Raw genomic sequence first — 17351 nt, 5'->3', positions numbered from 1 at the left:
CCCCCATTTTAGACCTGAAATTCTTGGTAATAAATTACTTCGGTAATGAATGGTCAACAATGTTCAGATGGATTTTAAGATAATGACTCTGATGTTGATGCTAAAACATTCTCCAGGTAGTGGTTCCACCTTGTCACAGTTTTGTGAGGTCAAATGCTAAAACCAGAGCTCCTCAGCAAGCAAATTAAAAGTCCCATCACCCTAGCATTCTTAACCACCTACCAACTTTGACAATTCATAATGTAACAGCAGATTTTTAGAGTATGATGCAAAGTGCTCCTCTTGAACAATTTTATTTTCTTTTTAAAGGAAGGTGTAACAGAAGTCAGTATTTGTGTATACAGCAACAAAATCAGGTTCAGGTTTGGTTATCCCCCTATTTTAACTCATTGTTTTAATCATGTTATCACTCTAATTTCTGTATTTTACTTATGATGAAGAGGTACCCATTAAAAGAAGGGCTGAGCCAAAATGAAAAGTTGAAACAAAGATTTAAGACTTACAAGAATTAAGAAATTTTTATGGTTATTTATATGGTTACTTATTAGTGACAGTATTATCAAACGTTTCCTAGAACACAATGAAAAAATTCTGGTTCTACTTAATTTTTAACTAGACTTTTATGAAATCTGAAGAAAACCTCACAATGAGGAAATAAGAAATACTACATTCTTATCTGTGAACAGTGCCCATGCTACGCTGTCCACTCTGCAGCACGTCTACCTGCCTGCCACACGTGCTGGGCCACACATGGAGCAAATCCTACTATCATCAAACTATCTCACAGGCACATGTTGCATCTTCAATGCACTGAATGTCCACAGGTGTGCTGACAGGTCTCAGGGCAGTTTCCTCAAAGCTGACATAGGGCACAGGTTTATCTTCACTCCTCCCTAACTGTTAAAAAAAGGTAACTGTAACTGTGCATCATCTGTTGTAAGTTTTTGTAACATTTCTGTCTATTTCCAGCATACACATAGTTTGTCTAAGTATGGCTGTATGTTTTTTCACAGTTCATTTATCTTGATCTGCTTTTAGTTGAATAATGGATTTAAGGATGTTCTTCAAATGCAATTGGTTCGTGGGCCTTCCCCCCACTCCCCAAGAGAAACAGGGTTATTTAGGTAAAACCATACAACATTTTTTTTATTCTTTATATACACTCTTAAAGCGAATTATTAATGTATCATACCATTACTTGGTATCAACTCCATGTCCCAAGGGCTCATCTTCTCAGTATCACCATTGTCCCAGCTTAAAAATAACCACATTTATATTAGCTACTAATATTGCTTCAACAATGTAATTATTCATATACCACAGAATATTACACTAAACTGATACAGTGAGATGCAGGACTGAGTTTAATGAAAGCAAGTTGCTCAGTCAGAACTTCAAATGAAGAAACTAATTAAAATAAAAGACTGAAGATAAATTTGCTAACCAGACATTGTAGCACTGAAATAAGCTATCGGGATAATCAGGCTGAAGAGGTTCCTGGCTTTCGATTGTTCCAAACCACCAAGCATCATCTATAACTGACCTGAAACGGTCACCTAGGTAAGAACACAAAACAGTTTCATCAATACAAAGTACCTTACTCCTCCCAAGAAAAGCAGTTTTTAAGATACCTTCGGCTTGATCTTGAATACAGAAATCCTTTTCAACACTTGTAGCATCAACAGGCAAACGTGAGTCACACTCAGTTTTTAAAAAAATATTACTAAAGTCTTCCTGAATGCTGCTTTTAAACCAAAATGAAAGTTAATAGGGCATTAAAAAACAATTGGTGTTTTGCAAATCTAGCTAGCTATTCTTTATATATCAATTTATTTTGTAATTTCATAAAAAAGGCAAGACATTTCAATGCTGTAACTTCAAGCCTCAAATCTACTTGCATTAAACACTACATGCTATCTTAAAGTAACTGAACACTGTGACACTTTTGTCCAGGGAATATTTTACATGCTTCTGAGCTCCGCCTCCGTAGTTTCCAAAGTCCTTTATCAGCTATCCAGATGTAACTCAGAGGTTCATTCCCTTTACTATGCAGGCAATCCGACTGATAGAAGAATAAAATTTATTAAAGCTTCTTCAAAAGGTTAGCAAAGTAATTTACTATGACTGGAAAGGGTTTCACTACTGCAAAGCTTTCGCCTAGCTGAGAAAAAAAGGTCAGAAGTGTTATTAGAAGAAATTACACGTGAGAATACGTGTATTACACACCATCATAAATTCTAACATTTTCTATAACGCATGCCACAATTTCGAAACAATTTTAAATGAAGTATTCCGTTCACTCAGTACAAGAACAAATGTCATTTAAATATGAGATTCCAAGAACTGCACATTTTTGTTTTCATGGATTTGAAACATACACACACTTGCTCAACTGCTGCAATGTTTGTTCTATTTCAATACATCCACACTCTGCCTGAATGTTTGCTGCAGTTGTCTGAATTAATAGGAAGTAAATATAGTCTCAAAAATGTTCCGCCTTCTTTACTGCATTTTTTTTAAACTGAATGGATTGCAAGTGATTCTAGGATGGTTACAAAGCTTCCATTAATAATCCTAACTGTGCTGAATGTAATAGAACCAAGTATACCAGAAATATCTGAAATGCAAAAATCAAAAATGTAAATAAGGGCTGATGCTTTATTTTAAAGGAATAAATTATTCTGAAGAGCTCTTAAAGCACAGTCTCCCAATACGGCATTCCCTAGTGATCAGTTTTACAAGAAATGTGTGTAGGTCCAACCGTTAGTGCCTTCATGGGGATGAACATTAAGCAGATCAAACACACTTAAAGCAGCGTATGGCAGCAGCTGCTTCCGATCTCTCAAGAGCCACAGCATTTCTATGGACAGAATGCTAAAGCAGAAAACATCATGACTGAAAAAGCCCGCAGAACAATCTCTTAAATTACTATTTTTCCAATGTCCTCTGTGTTATCTCATCTACATGGACAGCAGACCAAAAATTCTTATTAGAAGGATTTAGCGTAATCTTCCAGAACTGTGTATCACCAGATAACCTTAGCTTGATGAAAACATAAAATGTATGTTGCACTTAAAGTGGCTGCTATGTAAAAGACAGGTATGCACACGTGTCTAAGACGTACAGCTAAAGCTGCAGGAATCCTACTGGAATAGCTTTTAGCCCAAGTATTAATCTTGTAAATAAGATACAGATATGCAATAAACAGAATCTGAGTAGAAATAAGAACCTGCCACTTCTCAAACTTTCTAAGTTTCTAAGTGTGTTCTTTCTGAAAGCATTCATACATTAGTATATATTTAATATTACAAAATATAAATATCATAAATAAGCAAATATTCTCACTTAAAAAAAAAAAAAAAACAAACAAAAAAAACCCCACCAAAAACCCCGCACAACACACCAAGAATTGTTATTGGTTAAAAGATCAATGTTTTAATGACTTAGAGTCAGAGAATTTAATACCCAGTGACTCTCTAAAATAGCAGCTATAAAAAACCTGACCTGTAGGCTAAATGCCAGAAATCATAAAGGAATAAGAAAAAAATAACAAGAGTAGTCCTAAGACGACAAACCAGCAACTGCATGACATGAAAAAAAAATCAGTTTGCTAATGAAAAGCTACAGTGAAAGTTCAGAAGACTTCAGCATGTCAGATAAATCTTGGGGATTTCAGATTCACGTGGCTAACAAGTCAGGAACAGTTCCGTGTACAGTTCTAAGGCATCTCTCATTATCCTGGTAGAAAATATGATGTATTTTCAAGGAACATCTTTATATTGTGTTCCACACTGCAACAAAACAGTGCATGATTTGCTCCAAGTACATAAGCATACACTAGTAAAATACCCAGAGTGTCAATGCAGAGAGCAGGGTAGTACTCTGGAAGAGTTTTAACAGTTTTAACAGCTGTGTCTTTGCTATCTTTGCTTTAGCATTCCATACAGATGCCAAGGAGGAGGCTGTTTTACCACTATTTTTCCCACCCAAAAGACGACTGAAGAATGAATTCTAACACACGCTTGTCAGACTTACAAACCGATATTAGACACTACTGGCCTGAAACTCACATTATTTACATTGAAGGCTTGATAAAAGTTCTGGCACTTTCATAATACTTTTTTTGTGTAGCTCCAATTCTTTCTACACTGCAAGTTTCCTAGTAATACAGTTGCCAGCCCAGGACGATGATGCCATCTGTGCTCAGAGTCTTGAAAGCAGCAAGGGTAACATTTCAGAGTCCATTTTTCTATAACAATGGCTGACAGATGACTTCTGGCTAGGCTGTTCACATACAAGGTACGGCAGTCATTCTTCTACTGCTGCCATGTTCTTGTGGGAAAACGTGTATGGCGTGGCAGAGGAGGACATGACCAAAGAACCATAACCATCAGGAAATAGCAAAGCTTGGTGACATATTAGTAGATGTTAACCAATCTTGCCTCTTAAGGGATCTTTAAACTGAAACAATCTTTAAAGAAGAAATTGAGGTTTATATTTCCCATTGTATCACAAGCCTAGGTTCTTTACCAAATTCCCTATATAACCAAAGACTTGCTGTCTTTTTGGACAATATAACATGAAGTATGAGATGATATGGAACTTATTAACATGGCATCATGTAATTTATTCATTTACTGCTATGGCATACATCCTAAACAAGGATATCACGATGTACATCAAAGGACAGGAGATCAATTCATCTTTCTTGGCAGAAAGGACAGGTAAGAAAAAAATAGAAGAGCAGCTTTTAACATGCAGCTCTGCCACTTCTTCAGGTTACCCAGCTACAGTGGACTTACAAGAGGACAGCACTATGAAAACAGCTAATACAAACTAAGGAGGCAACATGTATGCAGAAACGTACATCATATCAGTTGTTTCTACAAAACCGATCAGATTCACCATCATGTTCTTGCATTAAAATCCTCCATTCCCCTATATAATACACAGAATCATATAAGCTGGAAAAGACCTTTAGGATCATCAAGTCTGACTGTGAACCTAGCGCGGCCAGTTCACTGCTAAACCATGTCAATAAGCACCACAACCAAACATATTTTAAATACCTCCAGGGATGGTGACTCTACCACCTCCCTGGGCAGCCTGTTCCAATGCCTGACCACCCTTTTGGTGAAGAAATTTTTCCTAATATCCAACCTAAACCTCCCCTGGCACATCCTGAAGGCCATTTCCTTTTGTCCTGTCACTTGTTACCTGGGAAAAGAGACCAAAATCTACCTCACTACAACCTCCTTTCAGGTAGTTGTAGAGAGCGATAAGGTCTCCCCTCAGCCTCCTCTTCTCCAGGCTAAACAACCCCAGTTCCCTCAACCTCTCCTCAGAACACCTGCTCTCCAGACCCTTCACCAGCTTTGCTGCCCTTCTCTGGACACACTCCAGCAACTCAGTGCCCTTCTTGTAGTGAGGGGACCAAAACTGAACACAGTATTCAAGGTGCGGCCTCACCAGTGCCGAGTACAGGGGCACGATCACTTCCCTACTCCTGCTGGCCACGCTATTCCTGATACAAGCCAGGATGCTGTTGCCCTTCTTGGCCACCTGGGCACACTGCTGGCTCATGTTCAGCCAGCTGACAACCAGCACCCCCAGGTCCTTCTCGCCAGGCAACTTTACAGCCACTCTTCCTTCCCCAAGCCTCTAGTGTTGCATGGGGTTGTTGTGACCCAAGTGAAGGACCCGGCCCGTCGATCCAGCCTGTCCAGATCCACCTGCCGAGCCTTCCTACCCTCAAGCAGGTCAACGCTCCCGCCCACCTTGGTGTCATCTCCAAACCTCCTGAGAGTGCACTCAATCCCCTCGTCCAGATCACTGATAAAAATATTAAACAGAACCGGCACCAAAACTGAGCCCTGGGGAACACTGCTCGTGACCGGCCGCCAACTGGATTTAACTCCACTCACCACAGCTCTTTGGGCCCAGCCATCTAGCCAGCTTTTTACCCAGCAAACAGTACTCCCATCCAAGCCAGGAGCAGCCAGTTTCTCCAGGAGAATGCTGTGGGAAACGGTCTCAAAGGCTAGACTACCTACCCAGTCAACTTAACTGAAGTCTAGGTCGACAACATTCACAGCCTTTCCCTCATCCACTAAGCGGGTCACCTGGTCACAGAAGGAGACCACGTTAGTCAAGCAGGACCTGCCTTTCATAAACCCGTGCTGACTTGGTCTGATCACCTTGGTTCTCCTGTACCTGCCACGTGATGGCGCTCAGGATGATCTGCTCCATAACCTTGCCCAGCACCAAGGTCAGACTGACAGGCCTGTACGCCCCTCGATCCTCCTTCCAGCCCCTCCTGTACGTGGGCATGACATTTGATAACCTCCAGTCAACTGGCACCTCCCCAGTTAGCCAGGGCTGCTCACAAATGATGGAAAGCGGCGTGGTGAGCACTTCCTCCAGCTCCCTCAGTACCCTTGGGTGGATCCCATCTGGCCCCATAGACTTTCTGTGTGTCCAGGTGGTGTAGCTGGTCACTAACCATTTCCCCTTGCATTACAGGGGCTTCATTCTCCTCCCTGTCCCTGTCTTCCAGCTCAGGGGCCTGGGTACCTGGAGAACAACTGATCTGACTATTAAAGAGTGAGGGAAAGAAGGCATTAAGTGCCTCAGCCTTTTCTTCATCCTTTGTCACTCTTTCCTCCCACACCTAATAAGGCTGGAGATTCTCCTTAGCCCTCCTTTTGCTGCTAGTGTATTTATAGAAGTTGTTTGTTTGGGGTTTTTTTACTGTCTTTTACAGCAGTAGTCTGATTAAGTTCTAGTTGGGTTATGGCCTTTCTATGGCCCTTCTAATCCTTTGTCTGAAAGTGGCAAGAAATGGTGCCATGTCAGCTGTGTATGCTAGCTACAGCTCCTGAACTGAAGGCCTACAGGAAATAAGGCGGTACAGTAATTACTGCTACTTTACAGAAAATATGTTTAACATTCAGACCTGTTGTTTGTTGGTGGTTTGTTTTTTTTTTTTTAAAAAAGGCTATCAGTTTTTCCACTTTTGGGACCATGTCACTCCACAGAATACACTGAGAGAGGGGAAAGGACTTAACCATGTCTATAATCCTGTAAACATGGCATCACACACAAATTTCTCTCTTAGGGGAAGAACAGAGTTCATCCTGAACTCCAAACAATCAGTAATATTTGCTTCATCTTTTAAGTTTCAGGGACAATATAACGCTATTCTTATGAAGAACAGATATATTTCCTGACCTCCTCAAAGAAAACCAACACCTCAGAGGATCATTTTGACATAATGCAGCTTTATCTCTCCCTAGTTAGATTTCATTGTTGGAAGGTGATCTTTGTTATCATATGGAAAAGATGACTAGGAAATAGATCTGACTGGAGGACATACCTGCCACGGACATTATTCAGTATCTATTGCTTTGAAATAACTAAGCACGGGCAAAGTAATACAAATCAAAACCATCCCCACATTACACAGCACTGAAATGATAATTATGTATACTTCAATGAAGCTGAACCATATGGGGTTTAGAACAGAATTCAAACAAGTATAGAGAGATGGGAAGGGCACTTTCTTTGTACAATCTAGATAACATAAATTCAAAAGTTGGAGAAGATGTTTCCACATTTCCATATTTCCAGCAGAAATTCCAGAAATTGAAAAAAAAAATTATTGTAGCAATGCAGTTATAAGAGGGCCCTCACTCAAAAAAAGACACACAAGCAATATTTAGGCTACAATAAATTATAAGTTACCAATAAACACCATATTTCTAAAAAGTTTTCTTAATTCCTCTCTGCAAACACACAACTGATATTTTCTTTGCACTTTCTTCTACTGATCATCTTCAGTATTTTGTTTGCTTGCTGTAGCCTCAGTCAAGGACAAAGTAGGACTCCATATCCAAATACAGACAGAGCTTATTCTCTGATTTCAGCATAGTATTAGGACTTATTTACCATAACCTACTTCTTCAGAGGTTATCATGAAAATAGGTAGACACTTAGAAAAGCAAACAAACAAAAAAAACACCACACCAAAGAACCCCCCCACACAACTCACCTATATTCCATCGTCTATGTTTTGCATCATCAAACTGCTGCCTCAGAACTAGGAAATCTATGACATCTGGCATATCATGGTACCTAATTACAACAGAACACACAACTATTAAGCGATAAAACAGCAAAAACACAAAGTATTTACATAAAAAATTAATGCTTTGAATTCAACACTTCAAAAGCAAATGCTCAAGTCATGACATTAATGGTATCTCTCAACTTTCAGCCTCACTCCCCCTTCCCCCTACAAGCAAGCCCCCAATTTGAATATAATATTGCTCTCCTTACTTCATTGTGAATGATCCTCCTGTTAGTTTACCAGTATCAGGATCAAGAAAAGCTAGTTTAAGACAGCAGAGAGTAGGCAATCCCACTTCATACTTAATCCCAACTATTTTCATCAGCTCTTGCTCCTGGAATAAACAAAATGTTATGTACCACCACTGAAGTTAAGATGACTGTAATAATTTTCTGAAACATGAAAATATGGGTATACTTAAAAGACCAGATTTCTGCCAGACCATGTCAGAATCAAGTATCTGAAATTTAGTCTTTCAACACAAGCTATTATTTCACAATGTAACTTGTCCGAAAAATGTTTTGCTATGAAGTGTAACCATCTCATCTGCTCAAGCAGATGCAAACAGAAGTACAGTTCAAGGTCTGATTTAATTTGACTATTTAAGTTAACCTTTTCCCCTTATTAAGAGGACAAGATTAGAAACATCTGTATCAAGATATTTTTTTTTCAGTTAGTTTCCATACTTTTTTTTGATAATAAGATACCAGACAAAAATGAAAAAGTCATACCCGTAATTCCATTTTATGCCATGGTTGTTTCTTGGGATTAATACTATATATTTTGTTCTTCTTAGCCATTACAACGTATGCTTCATGACCTTGCCGGAAATAGTAAACCTAAAAGTGAAATGTGACAGTTATCTAACAAAGACTCTGAGAAGCTGAAATGCTAGCATATCACTGCCATACAATGTGTGTATGTTCTATTATCACTCAGTTTCTTCCACTCTGTTTTCTTGCAAAAGTCACAGTTTCTAAAAAAATTAAGTAGTGGACAATTAAAGCAGGTATTGTAGAAACATCTACAGAAAGAGTAGGGAGAACACCATTTTCCCTACGAGCAGAATATCCTACATTACACATACAAGACCAAAAAGAAATCACTAACGAAAACATCTATTTGTCATCACACTACAGAACAATTCAATGACAGTAACATGAATTCAAGTTATTCATCACTGTAGGACAGCCCTAAGATGACAATCAAGTACCACCAAATTCACTGTCTGGCTAATCATCTTTTTCGAACAAGAAATAAATTCTAGAAGAAAAATTAAGCTGTTGTTGTTCTGATAAGATTTTGGTGTTCGCTTCCATACGAAACATACACGTGAACAAACAGAAAATAGACATTTCAGGTGCTTATTTAGAATTTTCAAATCATTCCACTATAAATTTCCATGGTTCAGACATCCAGAGTCTATTAGTTTTACTTTGATCCTGTTATATATGATACCATGTGGATGAATGTTTTTGTTACAAACCACCACGGTAACAAAGTAGTAAGCTGAAAACCTTAAACATATATTCAAGGAATGTCTCTGAATTCCAAAACAGAGATTCCTCAAACTAACTAGAACAAGTATCTGATAAACAGCTGTACTCCAGGTACAATGCATTCCAAATAAAAAAATCCTCTGCAAGAACCCCACGCCATAAACATGTGATTTCCACCAAGTAGGAAGAGGGAACAACAGGTTAAATGTAAAGGTCTAACACAACAGAAACAGCAGAGTGAAAAGCCCTCAGTAAGTTTGAGAATACATTTGTACATATAATCACACTGTGTATTTCCACATACTTTCCAAAACTGGCGTATCATAAAACATTATAAACAGGTGTCTGACAAGTTTCTACATTAATAGTTATTGAACTTTCTTCATACCACATAGCAATTTTATTTTTTTTTTTTTACATGGAGGAGGACTCAGCACCACAATTTTTTTCAATTCTTGTTTAAAAACAAGTGGTGAGAGTCGTCTTTACAGTGTCAGAATCCAACTGGCAAGAAAAGAACAGAGGCTACTGAGAGAGATCTAAAATAAAGCCTATTTAAATTACATTTTCAACAGTATGACAATTGTTTCCCATACCTTCCAGTGAGTCAAAACAATAAAAAGTATCCACTTAGTGGCACAGGCTACAAACAATTCTTCCTACACTTACTGTTTGTTAAACCTTTACATAAATTCAACCCACTGTTTATGGAAGTGAAACATTTTTATTTTGTAAATGGCTCTAAGCATTGCATCTTCTGTCAGAAGAACAAACTAGAGAGGTATCTGTGGAAAAAAGAATTTATGCCTTTTCCCAGGAAATTATGTTTTTATTCTCGATAAATTCCTGACTTCTGTATGTTAGTTGTAGTACCAAGAAAACTGTTCTGTCATTAACACGGTAAAGAATAGTCCAATGAGTATGCATTGTATTTCAATAATCAGACAGGGAATTGAAGTCCCATGCCTCTGGAGTGTTTCCACTGTTCCTCAAGACATATAACAATGGTCTGTAAATGGCAGTATTCAGAAAGGGAAAAGGGACGGTATGTGCTATTCTTATGCACTGAGTATAACTAAATATAGCACTACTGTTTTTCCTTGTTTGTACAGCTGTGAGAGAATGAATTTGAAATATCTCTCCTCCCAAATCTTATAAAACATAACACACACACCCCCACACGTTCAAAGGCCACATGAGACCTCTTCTCATCGTATTTCTCTAATTAAACCGACATTTTATTTCTGTGGATCTCAAAAGTAACTTTCTAGATAATAGCTTCTTCCCACATCTTAAAACAAATCTGGGGAGGGCAAGTATCAGAGATGGAATTTTAGACAGAGCAGTCTGATTACAAACATGCTCTGTTGGTGCAACTACTCCTACTTTCTAGGCACAGGACAGGAGATTTCCTGTTCACCAATAGAAAACATTTTTCAGCAAAAGAATGCAGCCTACTTAGATATTCCTAGTACACACTGCACAAGCTGTTCAGCAGGTGCCAAACCAAACACACCAGTTTATCTTACTAAACCGATACGATGTTAAAAGTCTCCTGGGTGATGTGGTACAGATAAATCTTTGGCTGCTCTACTGTATCCAGATGGTATCAGGCACCAAATATATTTATTTGGACTTGATCTTTTGAACGGCACAATCTCCAAAACATGCCTGCTGGAGGGTATATATACATAAGAATTTTCTCCAGTTGAAACTCTTGACTTTAAGTGCTCCTTCCCTCACTCACTAGCAATGCCGATTCAATTTTTGAATAGCTGTGCTGTGAACTGCATCAGTGAAGTGATCCAGTAAAAATAAAACTGCTTTGGACATGCAACCTCTGCTCCTGATTCAGTTTCTAAGGTGGCACCTACGAACAGCTCTAACTCAAGACCAAAACCAATCAACTTTGCCACCACCTCAAGTATTTCTCCAACTGCATTCTGAAGGTGTGAACTACACGAGAACTCTGTTTAGTACCTCAGAAACACACCGCTCTCAGAAGAGCCAACAGACTATACATTACAGCACAAGCCAGGTATTTCCTCTTAGTTTAACCTGAGGGGTTTTCAGGAAACACGCACAGGCTCTGGTTTTCAGACTGCCTTCTATCAGATACTACTTATTCACACAATTCACTGTAATGTTCACATGCTACGTATTGCAAAGTAGAAAATTGTTGGTTGTCCTTTTGCTACTGTATTTTGAGACATCTGGGCCATGTTTACAATGTGTTTACAGTCTAGTTGGTATAAAATACATTTATATAAAACTTCTCTTGTGGTCTTCTGCTGTAAAAGACCAGCAGAAATTTTCTGACATCAGAAACACAAGTGAAAACAACACTATCAGAGATTTTCTTCAGAATAAACAAATTTTAAAAAAGAAACAACACAAAAACCCACCCTCAGCCCCAAGGTTTAATTCCTGGTTTTTACTTCAAGTACCAAAGCAAAGTTTTCCAAACAACTTAGATTCTTATTTTGTATCCATTCTTCAGCATACAATATGCTCTATAACTAAGGACTAGTTTGACTAGATAAAGCATCTCACACAGCCTGTATACATGTGTCATATAACACACCAAACACAGTACAAGCAGGAATGTTCCTGCAACAGCATGGAATAAAAAAAAAGTCAAAGCAACACTGTGCAAAATATTTTTTTAAGCATGGGAAAGACTAAAGGAAGTGAAAGCAAATTTTAGCCAGATCAAAGAATATTTTGAAGAAAACCCAAAATATTCTAATAATAATAGGTATCAAAATCTCTGGAACGAAATGCACAGAAGAAAATTAAAAAAGGCAAAACCAAGCTGAACAAAGCAAGAACACAGAGGAGAAGAAAGCAACAGTACCTCATCCCCCATCTGTGGCACAAATGGGCACCGACGAGGAACAGTGTCTGTAATCCATGCTGAAGGCAGCCATTCTTCCAGTGTCAAACCATTTTCTGTCAGAACTCCTACAGCCAGCCTCTGAAGAAAATGCACACGAAAGATTAATGTGAATAAACTAACATTTGGGAAAGTCTTGTATTTTGGGAAGTGTTTTATTATAATTAACTGCCATTTCTTAAGTATATTTAATGTAAAAGGGAAATTGCCAGTGTGAAGATAAATCTTACTTAACTGCTTACAGTAACACAAAGACCAAAACCAATAACAATGTGAAAAATTAAGTGAGTTTTTAGGTTGGGGGTGGGTGGGTGGTTTTTTTTGTTGTTGTTGTTGTTTTTGTTTTTGGTTGGGGTGCTATTGGGGAGGCTTTTCTAATAAAGCCTGAATTTATTAACACTCCAGTAACTATGCCTCATGCCCAAGAAGATAAAACTGTAACATGCCATTCTCTTTAACCAAATTCACATAGTTGCCTTGGCCCACAAGACACTACAACTATATAGCTGCCTCCAATTAAGAAACCCCTCAAAATGAGGATGAAGAGATTAACAAATGTAAACAGAGGTAAAGCATGTGGAAATGACCCTGATTGGGCATGTCCACATTACCTTCCGGCATATTTACTACAATGTGCTGTGGAACTGCATTTTCAGGTTGTATGTCTACACCATTGATTTGTAAAGTAACGAAGTTCACTGCAGTTGCTGGTCCTAGGCGGACACTGCATGTCTATACCTAATAGGCCAGATAAAGCAGGTTTTTGTAAAACCATCCAAGCAAGGCTGCTTTGAAGTTATTAACACTATCTTGTGCATGCACAGGAAGCAACCTTGGCATGGTTGTACAGAAATCCACTCCATACAGCCACAGATGGAAGCCCCTGCATCCCTGGACTGCAAACAGGATACACCAAGTGTAACTCCATTGCACAAATTCAAATGTGGTTTCACCAGGATGGGAACTGCTTTGCGTGCACTGCTGGAGCGGTGGTGTGTACCACAGGAAAAAGCATACACACAGTTTAAAAGCAAACATAGAAAATCAAAACAGAACCTCTCCATTGCAATAAATCACTGACATAAACGCACCTTGTGGATTTTCAGTTTTGAACAGGTCTTGTGAAAAACTGATGCACTGTGTCAGAGCAAAGTCAGTCTAGCTCATTGGTGAATTATGGGAAGGTAATAAGGAATAGCCTTTAAACAGAAAATCTTCCCTTGTTATAGCTTCACACATTAATAATCAGTTTAAGACACTCTGGAAGCTAAGTCTGAACTGAAGCCACCACAGTTAATCATCAGGAAGAGAACAGTCCCAGTGAATGTGTCTAATCATTTTTGAAATTCTACTAAATCCTTCAGTAATTAGTTCCACAACCTGATTACATGCTTGGGTGGTTTGGGATTTTTGTTTGCTTTTGGGGGGTGGAGGTTGAAAGGGGAAAAAGTTTCTTTTTTGAGCTTCATGTCTGTGTCATATCTCACTGTAACAAAATAAGGAAATCATTCCACATTTATTAATTTCTAAACCATTCCTAGTTTTATAAAAGCTTTTTTCTCATACCTCATCCAAACTCTCCCTTCCAAGATTCAGCCTTTGTGCCTGCCCCTTTGATCCTCCCAGGTACTCCTTTCTTGCCCTTCTTCACTGCTGTATAATTTTTTTAAATAGATTTTTTTGGTGGAGGGGCATAGAAATGTAAGCACTTTTCAAGATCTCAACAGTCCATTAACAGAGAAGGAGGACATTCTTTCTCTACTCCTTTTTTAATTCCTAAGATTCTGTGCGTGGCTACAAAGATGGTCAAAACTTCTCTGGTCGGTGGAAAGCCGTAATTTTGATTTGGGTTCAGGAAGCCGGAAGAACTTTCTACGAGTAGGGACTGTGAGCTCTCTGCCCAGTAAGGAGGCAGAATCTCCACCACAAGAAACTTCAAAACAAACAGCTGTCAGGAATGACAGGTATAATTAATCCTACCTAGGGTCAGATGGAAGAGGGACAATTTTCTGATATTCCTTCCAGTCTAATATTTTCTTGTGATTCAAGAATGGAACATGTCATCTTTAAAAATCCAAGATCTCTAAGTCTGATATCTTTGGAATCAAAGACCTGCATCTTGGTAACTGGGACCAAAATGGGTGCAAGATTCCCGAAACAGTCAGTTCAGCTTTTATCTAAGTGGAAATATTAGACTGTCTTATATTTATAATAAAAAGCTAAACTAGAGCTTTCAACCATTAAGTAAAAAAAAAAAAACAAACCACAACCCACCATTTGTTTTCCTGATCTTATACCTTCTTCTGTTTTCAGACTGTGTAAATACTAAGGTAATATTAGTATTGACACTACAACCAACAACTGCGTACCGCGAACAAAAAGTAGCCTAATCAAAGAGTAAACACTACCACCAAACATCCAGCATGTCTTACCAAAGATTCACAGTAAAGCTGACATTATGACAACCTGCATATTAAAATAGCTGTTTTGTCAGCCTACCTTCTAATGAGGGCCAAAATGCTGAAATAATGATCTTAAGGAATGCTGAGGACTCAATCTTATAAACAACATACAGTTATTTAGTTACTTAGATGATACAGTTGGTTTCCTTGGGTATTGCAAAAATATAAGCTATGAGTTTATGAAAACAATTAGTATCTACCAGATAGATCAGTTCTGGTCTCTGTAAAGAAAGAGCAAAGAACCTGAGTTTTCTGATCAAACAATTAAAAATAAAACAACTCCCCCCAAAAATTCAACACACTGAAAATAACAAGAAGTCACCAAAAATCTCCATGTACTGACCTAAACTTGAATGACATGGTTATATTAGAAAGCAAACAAAGCACAAAGAGACAACAAAACCCTGGTCAAGTGAAATTCCCCTTCACGGAAGCATACTGGCAAGCATAATACAAATAGCGTACGTTGTGGAATTGATAGAAAAAAATGACATGATTGTGCAGGCCTAAAAGAAATTGCAATTAAGCAGGGAGACAGTCAGTACAGCTTAAAAAATACAGGCACATGTTATACAGGAATACATCCACAGAAGGGAAGTTTCTGGTCTGACAAAAGACGGTGTTAAGGTCATTAAAAGTGTTCCTTAAGTGAAATGCATCAGACAGTAGGAGTGAGCATCCTGTAATTTACAAAGACCATCTAACCTTTTGTTTCCTCTCTTTGGGTTTTCTCTTCTTTGGTGATGTTGATGGTCCATCTTTCTCCTCAATACCTTTTTTCCTTTCCTTTTTGATTTGCTTCTTTTGTTTTTCAGGTCCTTCTTCATCCTCTGAACTACTCCCTGCTTTCTTTGATTTAATTTTAGGAATTTTCTTTGGTGGTTGCAGGTTGATTCCTGCATCTGCTGTCCAGTCAGAATAATCACTAGAGTAGTCACTATGTATGATATGCCAAAGAAAAAAAGAAATTATAAACTGAAAGTTAAAAAGCAATTCAGAGTGCCCTGGATTACAGGGTACTACGCAACAGGAGATTATAATTAACGGTTTAGGTAATTACAATATTTTTGCAGTTAAAACCAGTGTCTAAACCCCTATATTCTACCTACAATTTAATTAATTATAGCCTTGAGATCAGACTTGTAAGAAGCTTAACTTCTACTATCACTAGAAATAAATCCACTGTTCATTTGGTCAATTCAAGATGACACATGTTCAAGTTGGGATATTGTTCTCAGGACTTCTGGTTTTGAATAGTTTTGAACAAAAGTTAACAAAAAAAATCTGCTAAAGAAGAAACAAAGGATGGGTTGAAGCTAAGCTTCCTCAATCTTTGCTCCCTAATTTCAAACAAAGAGTCAGCAGAGGCAGTCACACAGCTCAGACTAACAGTAACAGGAAACTGCTACCACATGCCTGAAGTGTGCGTGTGCTTGTGAAGAGTAACCCTCCTTCAAAAGCCATTGGAAACAATTATGCTTCTGGCAAACAAGGATGAAACCTTCCCTAAATTTTAGTTAGTAATATAGCTGAAAATGAAATCCTGGAAGTTTTAAGTTCTTTTTCATCTTTTCTTCAAAATGTGCACAAGTTTTAGTTATTACTAATTAACTGTTTACAGAAGATTATGTACAATTTATCAGCAAGACTTTTCTCTGTAAGTATACTGTCACTTACCTAGAACTGCCATCACTGTGCCATGCTCTTTCATCATCTTCTGATGTTCCACCACTGGCAACAACTACTTCTCCTTCCTAACAAGGTGGGGCGGGGGTGGTGGGCAGGGAGAAAGCAAGCGTTATCTTTGGAACTCAGAAAAGTTATAATACATGACAAGATGACTAAGACTCTTCTAGGCTTTATGCCTGTCATAAACTTACAGTATTATGTTAAACTTACAGCTTTATGTTGTTAAAAAGGCATTTCAGTTTGCAGATACTTACTTTACTTTAATGGACTAAATTAAATGAAAAGAAGTAAGAAAATATCTGTGCTTGGACAGATGCACAGTGTAGAGCAACATGTTTTTTTAACATTCAGCCAGTGGAGACCTGAGTGCTTCTCAATCTCCATTTAAAAAGCTAGCTTACTTTTTCAAAAATTATTTCCAGCCCTTTTTAATTTAGTATTTCCACATCTTTTCAATTAATACCAAACAAAAACCCAGTACAAACCTTCTATGCTCTTATTACTAATCTCTTCACTGTAGCTACAGAAGAACTGAATGGTTGAGGCTGGAAGGGACCTCTGGAGATCATATTGTCCAAGCTCCCTGTTCAAGCAGGGCCGCCTAGAACTAGTGTCCACACTGACCGGCCATATGGGCCATACTGATTGGGATCATAAATAAAGGGAAGATGTAACAT

At 38.2% G+C, this 17351-nt stretch overlaps 1 protein-coding gene across 4 annotated transcripts in view; it reads right to left on the bottom strand.

The window, feature by feature from the left end:
* PHIP (pleckstrin homology domain interacting protein) overlaps positions 1-17351 on the bottom strand; it is a 122216-nt gene that overhangs the window by 21117 nt on the left and 83748 nt on the right. For all 4 annotated transcript variants that reach the window (XM_064447764.1, XM_064447763.1, XM_064447765.1 and 1 more), the window contains 8 exons: positions 16663-16739; positions 15691-15922; positions 12485-12604; positions 8860-8967; positions 8338-8462; positions 8051-8133; positions 1445-1556; positions 1193-1254 (listed from right to left, as the gene is read on the bottom strand). In XM_064447764.1, coding sequence (XP_064303834.1) covers positions 1193-1254; positions 1445-1556; positions 8051-8133; positions 8338-8462; positions 8860-8967; positions 12485-12604; positions 15691-15922; positions 16663-16739 — 919 coding nt within the window. The remainder of the gene's footprint in view (positions 1-1192; positions 1255-1444; positions 1557-8050; positions 8134-8337; positions 8463-8859; positions 8968-12484; positions 12605-15690; positions 15923-16662; positions 16740-17351) is intronic.

This window comes from Phalacrocorax carbo, chromosome 3, assembly GCF_963921805.1.
Source record: "Phalacrocorax carbo chromosome 3, bPhaCar2.1, whole genome shotgun sequence".
Taxonomy (NCBI): Eukaryota; Metazoa; Chordata; class Aves; order Suliformes; family Phalacrocoracidae; genus Phalacrocorax; species Phalacrocorax carbo.
Note: the sequence above shows the minus strand (reverse complement) of the source record. Positions and strands in the feature narration are given on the sequence as shown.